At 51.0% G+C, this 12,423-nt stretch overlaps 1 protein-coding gene across 1 annotated transcript in view; it reads right to left on the minus strand.

Annotated features, from left to right (window-relative positions):
* Positions 1-12,423, minus strand: part of Umodl1 (uromodulin like 1) — a 55,554-nt gene that overhangs the window by 27,137 nt on the left and 15,994 nt on the right. The window contains exons 5-8 of the mRNA XM_036168161.1: positions 11,974-12,163; positions 10,494-10,610; positions 2,687-2,941; positions 893-1,005 (exon numbers count right to left, since the gene is read on the minus strand). Of these exons, the coding sequence (XP_036024054.1) occupies positions 893-1,005; positions 2,687-2,941; positions 10,494-10,610; positions 11,974-12,163 (675 nt within the window). The remainder of the gene's footprint in view (positions 1-892; positions 1,006-2,686; positions 2,942-10,493; positions 10,611-11,973; positions 12,164-12,423) is intronic.

Raw genomic sequence — 12,423 nt, forward strand, 5'->3', positions numbered from 1 at the left:
CCCCCAGGTCCCCTTGTCCTGGACTTTTTCCAGGGAGGTTGGTATGCAGAGGAGCCTGGGGACTTCAGGATGGAGGCTCTCTCCAGAACAAAGACAGTCCTTTCTACCATGCAAGAGTGAATAAACATAGCCTCCCTTCTGGAGCACAATTTAGGGTCTAAAAGATCTGGGCTCCCTAAGGCAGGGGTTGCTCTGCTTAGGCACACCCCCTTTGTGGACACACAGGTTTTTTGTGGGCATCCTGTTCACTTGGGGAAAGGGCAAGATGGAGAGCCAGCCTTACATGATTCTCAGGACCCCCTCTATGCCGTGACAGGCACTCTGTCGCTGACCCAGGAACCTTGTGTCTTCTGCCAGCATCCACAATACTCTATCAAGCTAGTCTATGATTTTTCCAAAAGGGTAAAATCCTGGCCCCTGGACAGCTGCAGAAGTCAGCTCTCCCCCCAGCCCAGAACCTATGTTAGATAGTAAATACTGGCTCTGCTCCCAGGCTTGGTGTCAGTGTCTCCTGCCAGCCACGGGGGCCAACAGATGCTAAGATCGGTAGCAGAGCCTGTACTCAGGAAACTACTATAAAGCCACACAGGATAACAGCACCCCAAGGCAGAGCCTTACACAGCAAGTCCAGCCATACAATCAAGGTACTTATTTGAAGGAGGATTGCTATCCCGTGAGGGGCTGTGGTCGGTGGATGTGACCTTCCTTGGGCTGTTACAAGACATATGATTTTGCTCAGCCACAGAGAGGAGCCAGGTTGTTGATGTGTATGTGTATTTGTAAGCGTGTACATGCATGTGCATGTGTGTGCGTGTGTGTGTGCTTGTGCATACATAAGTGGATCCTTAGTCTGAGGATTTGAGAGCAGGCCAATGGTCTGCTCTCCTGCTACCTCACGAAACAGCTGTTGAGAAAAGTTCCTGAATTCCTCGCTGCTGCAGTTGAGAATCTGCTCTGTCAGGTTACGGTTCATGATCCGTATTGTGACTTGGAAAACCCGGGCATCTAAGACAGAAGTGACACAAAGTGACACAAATCAGCCAAAACCCTGAGAGGGGAATGTCACATGCTGGGGCTGAGGTATGCCTAGGCGGTAGAATGCTTGCCTGGCATGCCCACAGCCCGGGCCAATCGCCAGCACCATGTACACAAAAATAGTCACGGGCTTTTCTGTCCATGTGTTGCTTAAAGCCTCCTATTGGATGGGTGCACAAAAGAAGTTGAGACATCAATTTTAGATCGGGATGGTCCAACTGGAGAATTTGGCATAAGAAATGGCAATGCTGACATCCGCACTAGAGTGAAAGACTTGGTCAGTATCAGATGCACTCTGTCAGCTGGGACAGGGACCCTTGTAGGAGCTGGGTTTCAGGTTGTACATAGAGGGTCCCAAGGTCCTTCTAGATGACCTTTCCTGAGGTAGGGGAATGTGCTGAGTACCTGGCCTGGCCAAGTCCTCATGTTCAATTACTACCCAGGCCCCCTACATTAGAGTGACTGCTGGTCCCAGTTTGCTAGAACCTTCTATGTTTCAGCACTGAAAATCCCACCTCTTTGTACCTGGCAAACTGATTGGTCCGCTGCCATGAGGTCACCTCTCCTCTAGAGGCTGAAGAAAAGCCTCAACACGGAGAGTAGGAACCTATGTCTCTTTTATGAGAGTAAACTCAGTGTGCACAGGCATCGGGGCGGGCTCCACTACAGCCCATCATGCTCCCTGACTGTTGACAGCAAGCCACAGACTAACTCCAACCTGGCTCTACCGGGGATAGAGAACCTGGGCCCAAAGGCCAGGGTCAACCCAACAGATCACATGTGCATGTCACGGCCATGAAAGTTTTGTCAAGGCTGTGGGAAGGTTCTGATCCCGGGGGGGTGAGACATTCCTCCCAGGGGACACCTGGAACCAAATCCACGCTCGCTGTTTGTTCTACACACACTCCTGTGATAAGCCTAAGTTACTGTTAGGAGGGAGCGACTCTGTAGAAACAGTGAGCCTCACCCCAGCCTGAAGCTACCATCTGTGCTAGGAGAGGGGCAGAACAGAGAATCTAGGGCTTCAGGGTCTCAGAGCCCCCTCCTCGTCACACCACAGCCTCAGACCTAAGGGAGCCATCTTATTACCTTGCCTAGTCTGGTGAAGTCTGTATATTACCATGTTCAGGCAGGGCCGCGTGGGCCACCTGTAAGGACTGGATGGCCCCCTTAGCTGCCATCTGGTGCCAGAGATCTAAGCATCTGCATGTGTCCTGTAGATCTGGGAGAATCTGTCCCTACTGGCACTGGTAGGGTGGATGCTATGGGCCACAGGAAATAGGGTGTGTTCCCATTTCATCTAGGAAACCACTGGGCTGCCCAGCCCTGATGGTGGAAGACTATTGAGATCGCCCTGAAGGGGTTTGTGTGACTGAATGCCTGTGGCACACCATCTGTGGACACACTCTCTATCTGACCACATCCATGTACATCAGACTAGCAGGTTTCCACAGAGCCTGTGAGTCAACAACTGGGGACCCATGTGAGCCCACGCAGCATTCAGTCCAGTGTGGGCCACACACAGCGGGGGGGGGGGGCAGTCACATCCCACCCCCTGCATGCAGGAAGGCTCTTGGGACATGCTGGGTCCCCAAAACTCTGGGACAGAAAGGCCCACTCAAGGAAACACGGCTGTCAACGAGTGCCTTACCTGTCTTGACAACCAGTGTGGCAGAGACATTGGCCCCGCACCCCTGGTAGCTGGTCCTCACTCCGTACAGTACTCCAGCCTCCAACCCAGGCACCACCAGAGTCCGGCTCCTCGTCTGGGTGCTTCTGAGTGTTTCTCTGCCTTGGTACACTTGGACATGGAAAGTGTGGTTCTGAGTGGAATTCAAACTCCAGGACACGTGAAAACTGCTGCTGGTGACATCAAGCGCCACAAAGTCTCGGATTGGAGGGCAATCTAGGGAGAAACACACCTGGGCCTCAGGTGGGAAGCATCCTGGCTCCAGTCCCACCTACTTACCCGTGAAGGAGACCGATGTGCAGAACAAAGCTCGCTCGCTCGTCTTACAATAATTAACTAACTTACTTAGTTAAAGAACTAGGGTGGAGGCCTAGGAAGATGGCTCAGTAGACAAAGTGATTGCCTGGAAAGTGGGAGTGAGGACCAGATCCCCAGAACTCATGTAAATGCCTAGTAGTCATGGTAGCTGCCTGTAATTCCAGCACTTACATGATGGGCAAAGGAGATCACCACCTCTCACCTGGAGCAAGCTGGCTAGTGAGTCTAATCATATCAACAAGCTCTGGCCCAAGTGAGAGACCCTGCCTCAAAGGATAAAGTGGAGAGCAATCGAGGGAGTCTCATAAAGTCGAGCTTGAGCCTCCGTGTGTGCACATGCACACACACATATAAACACAAGCACATATGTACACACACCACACATGCATATGGACACTAAAGTGAGTAAAAAGGGTAGGGGAGACTGAGGAAGTCAGATGATGCCAATGCCTGGCCTCCACTTGCACCCACACAGTCTATGGGGACTATGACACACGACAGAAAGATGTCTATAGTGAAGGCCATTGTGCTGTGCTGTGGCCAGGCTGTGCCTCTAAATACAGCCTCAACATGCATTCCCAGGCTACAGCCATGCCAACTGCATGTGCACAAGAACGTCATCCTACTGACCCTCAGCCATTGGTCTGGGAGTTGGGCTGGGTTTCCTCCACAGCTCATGATCCCAGCATTGAGGGAGGTAGGGTCAGGCAGATCCCCGTGGATCATGCATCTGGCCTGCTTGAAAGAGCACCGGGTTCAGTGAGAGACAGTATGTCCAAAGTCGGGGGAGAGAGACAGGTGAATAGCACCTAAGAATGACACCTGAGGCTGTCCTCTCTACACAAGCACATATGTGCCCTGCACACACATAAACATACACATGTCTGCACACACGCATATAAAAAGAGTTTAAAGGATGTTTGCTTCTTAATGGTGTGAAAATTATGTCTTTCCAATGCACAAGACTGTTTCCTTCAGGAAAGATCAGGAGAGAGGTCAGCCCCTTCCCCTTTCTTCCTTGACTGCCAGGATTCCCCAGCCAAGTGTAGTACAGTTGTAATTCTCCAACACAGCCTCTCTGCCTCCTCCTTCCAACCAGCATTAGTCACCTTTGGTCATGCTAGTTCACTGTGTAGGGGATTCCTCATGAAGAGCTCTCTCAGAGCCCCTCAAGATGGCAGGCTTAAGTTACCAGAAGCCGAAGCCCCATACCTCCATGGACAGACCAGTGATGACCTCTCAAATCTGTTTCCTCGGCACACGTCTAGGATGCAGAAGTGAGTGTGCTTTGACATCCCAGATATAGGAACAGATGTGTGCCCAGTTGCTCACTTGATGATTGTTCGGGTTGGGTTTTGTCAGCTTGTCCCAAGCTGGAGCCATCTAGGAAGAGGGACCTTAGCTGAGAAAACGCCTCCCTCAGACTGCCCTGTGGGCAACTCTATGGGCATTCTCTTGATTGATGATTGATGGGGGAGAGCCCAGCTCACTGTGGGCAGTGCCACCCCTGGGCAAAGTGGTCCTGAGTGCTGTAAGAAAGCAGCCTGAGCAAGCCATGGGGAGCAAGCCAGTGAGCAGTGTTCTTCTGTGGACTCAATTCCTGTCCCAATTTCCCTTCATGATGGACTATGAGCCGTTAAGTTAAATAAAACCCTCCCCCCCCCAAGTTGCTTTTGGTCATGACATTTATCAGAAACCTAAGACAATGAAGTTTTCCTTAGTGGCAGAGAATGCAGAGCGTGTACCAGCCAAGGGGCAGCTGCAGCCCAGGTCTAAGTATGGTTCTCAACCCCAGCTCCAGTCTCTGGGACCCTGAAGTAGAATGTCCCACTCTGGCCTTCTAGTCCCTGCACGGCTCACTGGCCTGTGCTTGGTAGCAGATGCTCTTGAAAGAAGGAAGGAGAGAGGGAGGGAAGAGAGAGGGCCGGAGGGATGCTACACTCACCTCTCCAAAACTGTGCTGAAAGCCTTGGCTATGCTGTTCCTATAGTAGAGACTGTCAAGGACAAACATTGCTGAGTCCACATCCATGGAAGACAGCAATGTGGCCACACACTAGTCAATAGGAAAGTGGGGGGGGAGGGCTGGCCAGAAGCCAGCGAGCGCGCTGATTTCCCTGCTACCACTCCAGTAGACAGCCTGCCTGTCAGGCCACTGTTTACAAGGGTGTTCAGTTAACCATGTCTCTGATTGGGTGGGATTTACATAAAACAAGACACCTTGAAAGGAAGCAGCTGAGGGATGGCCCATTGGCAGCGCACATGGCGCCTCTCTGAGGTCCAGTGGTTCTTTGATTGTAGGGATTAGGGCTGCGAACTCTGCACTCTGGCTGCTATGAGATCCTCCAGGCATCTGTGGAAATTGCTCCAACAACATTAGCAGAAAGAAAACCCTTTCTTATCCAGAAGCACACGCACTGAGGGCGGTGCTATCTGGAGATATTCATGTGCCTCCTTCTCGGATATATTTCCTTGATGGAGTCACAGTTGTCCACATTCAACCACCCTTGACCCACAGCAATGGCAGTTCCCCACAGCTTGGGATTTATTAACTCAACACTGCCATAAACACTCAGGAAACGATGAATTTACATCCACCTCTGTGCCTGGCAGTCACGGGGAAGTGTCCAGATCACTGCCTGCATTGTGGCAATCATGGAGACAGGGCTGCATTGATACTCCATGCTATAAGCTCATAAAGAGCTTCTATGGCATGCATACCACCTCCCATCCAAGCCGTCCAGACTGCTATGATGTCTTTCCTCTAAGTGCTGTGTGACCCAGTCCTCTGAGCCTACTGAGTCCTCACCTCAATCCCAGATAAGACGTCCTTCTATGGCCCCACTTTAGGGGAGACAAAACCAAGGCCTAGGAAGGTCAAAGCAAAATAAAACTGTCTAATAACCAGCAACAGGGGTCACACGCTCTGCTCCTAAACTATCTAACCACCAGGAGGAGAATGCATGAGAGACCTTGAAAGATGCCAGGTCCAGAGCCCCGGAGCTCTTACATAGAAAAGGAGCCTTTGCAGGTGTGATTAAGTCCAGGGTGGTCCTAAATGCAACCACAGGTGTCTTTGTAAGAGAAGGTCAGAGGGACAGCTGAGTTACCACAAGAACAAGAGGTCACATGAGGACAGAGTGGAGAAAGGATCGAATGCATTGATTCCAAGGGCTAGAGAAGGTGCTACAAGCTGGGGAGTGCTGGCCGCCATCAGAGGTAGAACAGGCAAGGAGCAAGTTGTCCCCCAGAGCTCCAGAGGACCCTGGGCCCAACCTTCCCTTCATTGGGCCCAGTGATGCCTGTTTTGAGCTTGCGGCCTCCTGGACTGTGAAAGGACACATTTCTGTGATTTAAGCCATGTTGCCTGTGGTGCTTTGTAACAGCAGCTATGGGATGGTTATACATCCTCGGGTTTCTTCAATGAGCTTGCCAAGCAGCCTTCCCACGCTAGGTGGAGAAACGTGTGAGGGAGTTGTGTGTAGTAAATGGACGGCTGGAGCCTTCTAAGGCCAAGCTGCCTCTGTAGGACCTCCTGGGGTGCTTTAACGTGAAAACCATTTCTTCCATCTCACCCTCTCTACCCCAGGGACTTGGTTTCATCCCCACCAACCAGGATGCTCCCCCACATGGTCACTCTGAGGCTTAACAGGACCCTAGGAAATGACACTGGACTCTTGATGCTTCCCATGATCTGAGGGAAGTGAGGACCTCTGTCCTCCAACTTAGGAGACAACACCACCATCGTGAGAGCACCTCTGACCTCCTGAAAGAGACTCTGAAGATCTGGCCTGATGACTCGCTTTCATGGGAGGAAGGGACAGGGAAGGTCATTAGACCCTGAGATTCCAGCCATGTCCTCCTCCCGCCCTGTGCCCAGCTGCGTGTGGCCTCAACAGGTGCTGGAGAGCAGAATGCTAACTGAACGGGAGATTACATCTAAGCAGGTGTCGGGGAGGCATCATCCATGCTGGAATGGCACTTGTCATTGATGTGGCTGTTTGGGAACCATCCATGCTCCTGCAGGCAAAGCCATGCTAGGCTCAGCTGGAACTATTTCTCTGGTCTATTGTTGGAGTCTTATCTCTGGTGGCACATCACTGTTCACACAGCAAAGTCCTACAGAAACCCTGATCTTCTGAAATCCAGGCCAAAGATCTTGCTCTGTGGCTCTCCCCATCTTGTGGCTGGGGACAGTACCCCAAAACTTGGTGGTCCTTTTGGAGATGTGCATCAGTGTCACCAGGGCTGTGGGCCTGGGCTCTGGTTCCATCCTGACCCTGACCCACTCCCTCTGAAGGGGAGGAAGAGTGGGACACCAGTGTTCATGAGATCTCTCTGTCAGACTCATCCTCTTTTCTCCCGAATCCAACAGCGTGAGCCCCAAGCCTTGTGGAGCTGGAAGCATTGTTGACAGACTCGGTCAAAGACTCTGGGTATTGAAATCAGACTCAAATTGAAGCCACAAGCATTGCCTCGGGGAACGTGATCCTTTACTCCATGCCAGCTGCAGAAGTGAGCTCCACCAGACCACAAATCTAGGTGACAGATAAAGAAGCTGGCAGGTGCCAGTTGAGCCTGAAGATAGTATGGGAAGGACTCAGGCCTTCCTCAAAGCAGGACATGTCCTTGGAATAGCAAGGGCAAATCATGCACGATTTCTTTTGGCTGTTGTGGGAGAATCCAGCTGCCCCATGGACCATCAGTTTGGTGACTGATTTCACAAGAAATGCATCTGAAATTCGTGCTGTATTTTCCAGCAACTTGTGTGGCTGAGCTGGTCCAACAGATTGCTCATTTGTATTAGCTTCTAAATTTAAAATACATGTGGTCCTCATAGCAATATGCAGCCAAAATTGGCTTTGACTCTCCAGTCTGAACACACACACACACACACACACACACACACACACACACACACACACACACCTGCCTGTTCTACCCTCCAAGAAGTGTGAGTAGGGATGGGCAGCCTTTCCTGGTCATGTCTTCCATCTATCCTCAGCCCTTGATTTGAAAGCCTTCTAGAGTCTTATTGTGCCTAAAAGTGCAACCCAATTTAGCAGGCAGCATAACTAACTGCAGAGAGAGCTGGGCATCTTATAAAGCCTTTGACCAGAGTCAATGTGTCTCTGTTACAGCCTGCCTTCCCATTGCAGGGACAGGATTCTTAGCCTGGAGTCCACAGATCAGGGAATCTTTGGCGTACAGAGACACACACCAAGCTCCTTGGAATGATGATGTGTGAGGTAGTGGTGCAATTCTGCAGACCCTCAAGGTCATGTGCTCCCCAGGGAGAGGGGTGCTTTGTAGGCAGAATGGATGGGGCAGCTGTTTGTCTTCATTTTCAACTCCAGAACCTTCAAGGTCCTTATATTGCAGACATGTACAATGTGGCCTTGCTATGTTTGGCATTTTCTCAAGATATCTCAAGATAACTCGTGAGCCCTGGGGCATGCTCCACTACCTGTCTGTCACTAGAGTTGGGTGACATGACCTGTCACCTTCAGGGGAAGAAGGGACACAAGGCAATTTTAGCAGAGCACGTGCACATAAAACTCCATGGGTTTCTTCCACTGAGCAGGGAGAGGGTGGTATGGGGGTCTCCATCTAGGTCTATAATCTTTCCCTGACCGACACCAGGATGTACCTGAGATAAGAATTTCATGTCTGGATTTGAAAGACCTGGGAGAAAACACCAGGAGAGAAGGTGGCCATCAGGGGTTAAAGAAGGTCAAGAGATAACGCTACACATCCCACCCAGAAAGGTTAGGGTCTGGGTGTACCCAGAATCCAGCCTGAATACCTTAGGAAGTAACACAGCGCCTCCATTGTGTAAGGGGCAGCAGGGGAACCCTGTGTAAGAGGCAGTCAGAGCTGCCTTCCTTCTGGCTGTGAGGTCACACACTGGGACCATTCTCTGAAGTGCTCTTAGCCCAGCCAGGCACAAAAAGGGTCTGGGGCCAATAAGAGGGGGATCCCTACTCCAAAGCTGAGTGCCCATGGACTTGCCAGGGAGATAGTCACAAAGTCCAGCCCATAGGATGGCATGGGGTCTCTGTCTAGGTCTTGAATTTGTCCCCATCCCGCACCAGGATGCACCTGAGATAATGGACCTTCTAGGCTGAGAGGCCAGAATACCTGCTATGACAAGGGGCAGAAGCAGAGAAAGAGGGAAAACAACGTAAATTAAGGTAAATAGCCCCAGAGCTGTCAGGGATGAGTGGGGAATGCAGCTGAAATGTAAGCTCAGTCTTAAAAATGATAATGATGAGACCATCACATTCCGGAGACTGGATACTGGGTATTAAGAAGCTACCTTGGCTACAAAGGGACAATAACAGGGTGTGTTATTTTGGATACTAGCATCTCTTATCTCCTAGAGACACACTCCAGTGTGACAATTAAGACATAAGATGATGAAGGTTCAATGCTTATGGGAGGTGGGAGGAGAGGCAGGCTGGCCAAGCCGGAGTGGGAGTGGGGGTGCTGTTGTTGATTACCTGTGTGTGTGTGTGTATGTGTGTTTTCAAAGCCCCCCATAGCCTCTCAGCCTCCACCTCCAGCTTTGTCTTCATGTCACCCACGCAAAACCAGAGATAAACTCAGCCCATCCCTTTGGGCTGGGTATAAATATTCCTTGAGTCTGTCTGTCTCTTCAGCACCACAGGAAATTAGTAACTGTCCTATTCATGTGCCACCCATGGCCACTCTCCAGGGAGCATCTGAGAGCAGGGTTCTGATCCGGTCATGGCATTTCCAATATAAGTCATGCATTAGCCATATCGAAGAATGAATGCAAAAGTGACCTGTCAGGAGAGCAGGCATGGCAGCTGGGACCCAGTAGCCATTCTACATCTGGAAGCAGAGGGCACAGAAAGCTGTACTAGCCAGTGTATGTTTAGACAACCTGGTGCTGATGAATTTCCGGGCCCAGATGCCTAATGCTGGACATCTGGTACAGGAAGCATGAGTCATCACAAAATGACTGGTACAGATAAACAAAAGTAAACAGTGGTGGAGGATAACTACACTGAAAGAACGCCGCTTTTGCGTGATTCTACATAAATATAGCCTTAAGGTCAGAGCATTGTGTCTTCGCCAGCCTGCCTGCGAGTGTCTGCCTGTAGGCCTGTGCACTGGCCTGTGTTTGTGACTGCTTCTGGCTGTATGTGGCTTATACATGCCAGCATGTACCTAAGTGTCTGCTCCTGTCTTCCTGCCCAGTGGCCTGAGCACCAATGAATAAAGTATGCCTCATCTGCCCACGACTCCTTACATTCTCTTCAGCCACCCAGGCTCCTGTGACAGCCCTCCCTCTGCTCCAGGCTTTGGAGCCTAGACCTCACACCCTCACAGGAAGCCAGCAGGAGTAGCTGAAGTCTGTAGGCCATCTACCCTAGACGTGGCCTCTTTACCATTCTCACGCCATCTGAGGACTCCAGCCTTACCTTCGTCTGTGGCGTTCAGCGGCTGGGTAGCGACGCATTGGTAGGAGCCCTCCGTGTTCAGACACTGCTCTCCTTCAGAGCAGGCATGGAGCTCACTGTACAAGCACTCATTCACATCTGTGGAGAAGGGGGGTGGGTGAGACAACATCCCAGCTGCTTCCTCCTTCTCCATGATTCTCTGATGCAGCCTCCTGTAGATTCAGGCAAAGTCGAAGCAAGCTCACTGGCAGCTTGCTGATCCCAGGCAGCGGTTACAGCCTGAGCACATGGCTCTGGGGCTCGCCTGAGTCCCAGTGGTCACGGCACAAGCCCAAGAGTAAACCAAGGGAATCAGAAGTTTCCTGAGCTAAAGGGAACCTGAAACATCACTAACTTTTCCAGTTGGCCTGGCCCCCCACTCTGGGATCCATCATCTTCCCACCCAAGGCCCCAGAACATCTGCCTCACATAGAATCACTCTTCCCACGGTGAAGAGAGCAAAGCTAGACCATCTCATAGCTAAGTGTGCTTAAGCACAAGCAGGAAAGCTTATGGTCACTCACAAAGGACCAACCTCTTCTCCTGGGGGAAAATAAGTGTGTGGTTATTAGTTATTCATCTTCATGTATTTCCCACTTCCTATGCACATGATTTATGGGGATAACCAATTGTACCATGACCACATGTTATGGCGGCCACCAATCTAGAACCAAACCTTGTCAATGCGAACCTCCCCGAACCACGCAGTGAAAGCCCACATCTGTAGCAGGTTCTAGCGAAGGATGCTCCCTGGCCTCCAGGAATGGGCCTGTGACCAGTGACTGAGGGACATTTTCAGAAGGACAAGATGAGTGCTTTGGTCATGGGCTCCACCCCCAACATGATTGACACCGGAGACAAGGTTACCCAGGAGCCTAGCTGCAGCTGTTTCCAGCCTCACCAGGAGGAGGTTACCAGTCCCCAGTCCTTTGCTCATAGAGACTGCTACATGCCACAAGCAGGCCTATGGAGCTGAGACAGACCATCAAATGTTTTCAAAAGAACTTTGCCAATCCCTGACATAATTTTTTTTTAAGCCATAGGTGTTTTAATTTCTTTCTGAAACAAGGCCATATCTAGGGTTTGAGTTTTCCATGTGTTATCTGCAGTTTACAGTGTGATATACCGTGGGCAGGTGATGGGCTTGCTAGGGAGTCAAGGAGACAGTGTGTGTGTGTGTGTGTGTGTGTGTGTGTGTGTGTGTGTGTGTGTGTATGAGCACATATGCTGGGGGCAGGTGCTAATGGAGCAAAATAAATCCCCCTAATCTGCACATGGGAACTTGAGTTTAAACTTGGCCTGGGCCAGAATGAGCAGAAGATGAGCTAAACCATCCCCATGCTCTGCAGAACAATACACCTGAACCAGTGATCTCCCACATCTGAGCTCAGCCTGCTTTAACAGTACGCTTAGGACCAGGTCACAGAGTCAGCTTGGCAGTGTCCCCACAGGGCAGGCCCACCTTGCACCTGGATGCTGATCACTTCGTAGACTCGATTCACCATGTCATCCAACATGGCCGAGACGTTGCCCACTGTCAAGAGCCGTGGAAGGCCTAGCAGCAGCCATGACACTGTGGTGACCGTGTCCTTGCCACCAGCTGAGTTCAGGTAATGTACAGCTGGGTTCAGAGGCTGCAAGGCGCTGGTGACCTGGGAAGCAGAACCAGAGGATCAATAGTAGAAGGGCACCCTGTGTAGGGGAAGGAGACAGAGATACAAGAAACGGAAACAAATTGTATGCACCTGTCTACCAAGCAATAAAAAACTGTTATGGGGCTGGGGTTGTGACTCAGGCAGAGTGTTTGCCTACCATGCAGGAAACCCAGGTGTGACCCCCAGCACCACATAAACTGGGCGTAGTGGCATTCACCTATAATTCTAGCACACAGAAGGTGGAGCCAGGGCAATCA

Source organism: Onychomys torridus, chromosome 18 (assembly GCF_903995425.1).
Source record: "Onychomys torridus chromosome 18, mOncTor1.1, whole genome shotgun sequence".
NCBI lineage: Eukaryota > Metazoa > Chordata > Mammalia > Rodentia > Cricetidae > Onychomys > Onychomys torridus.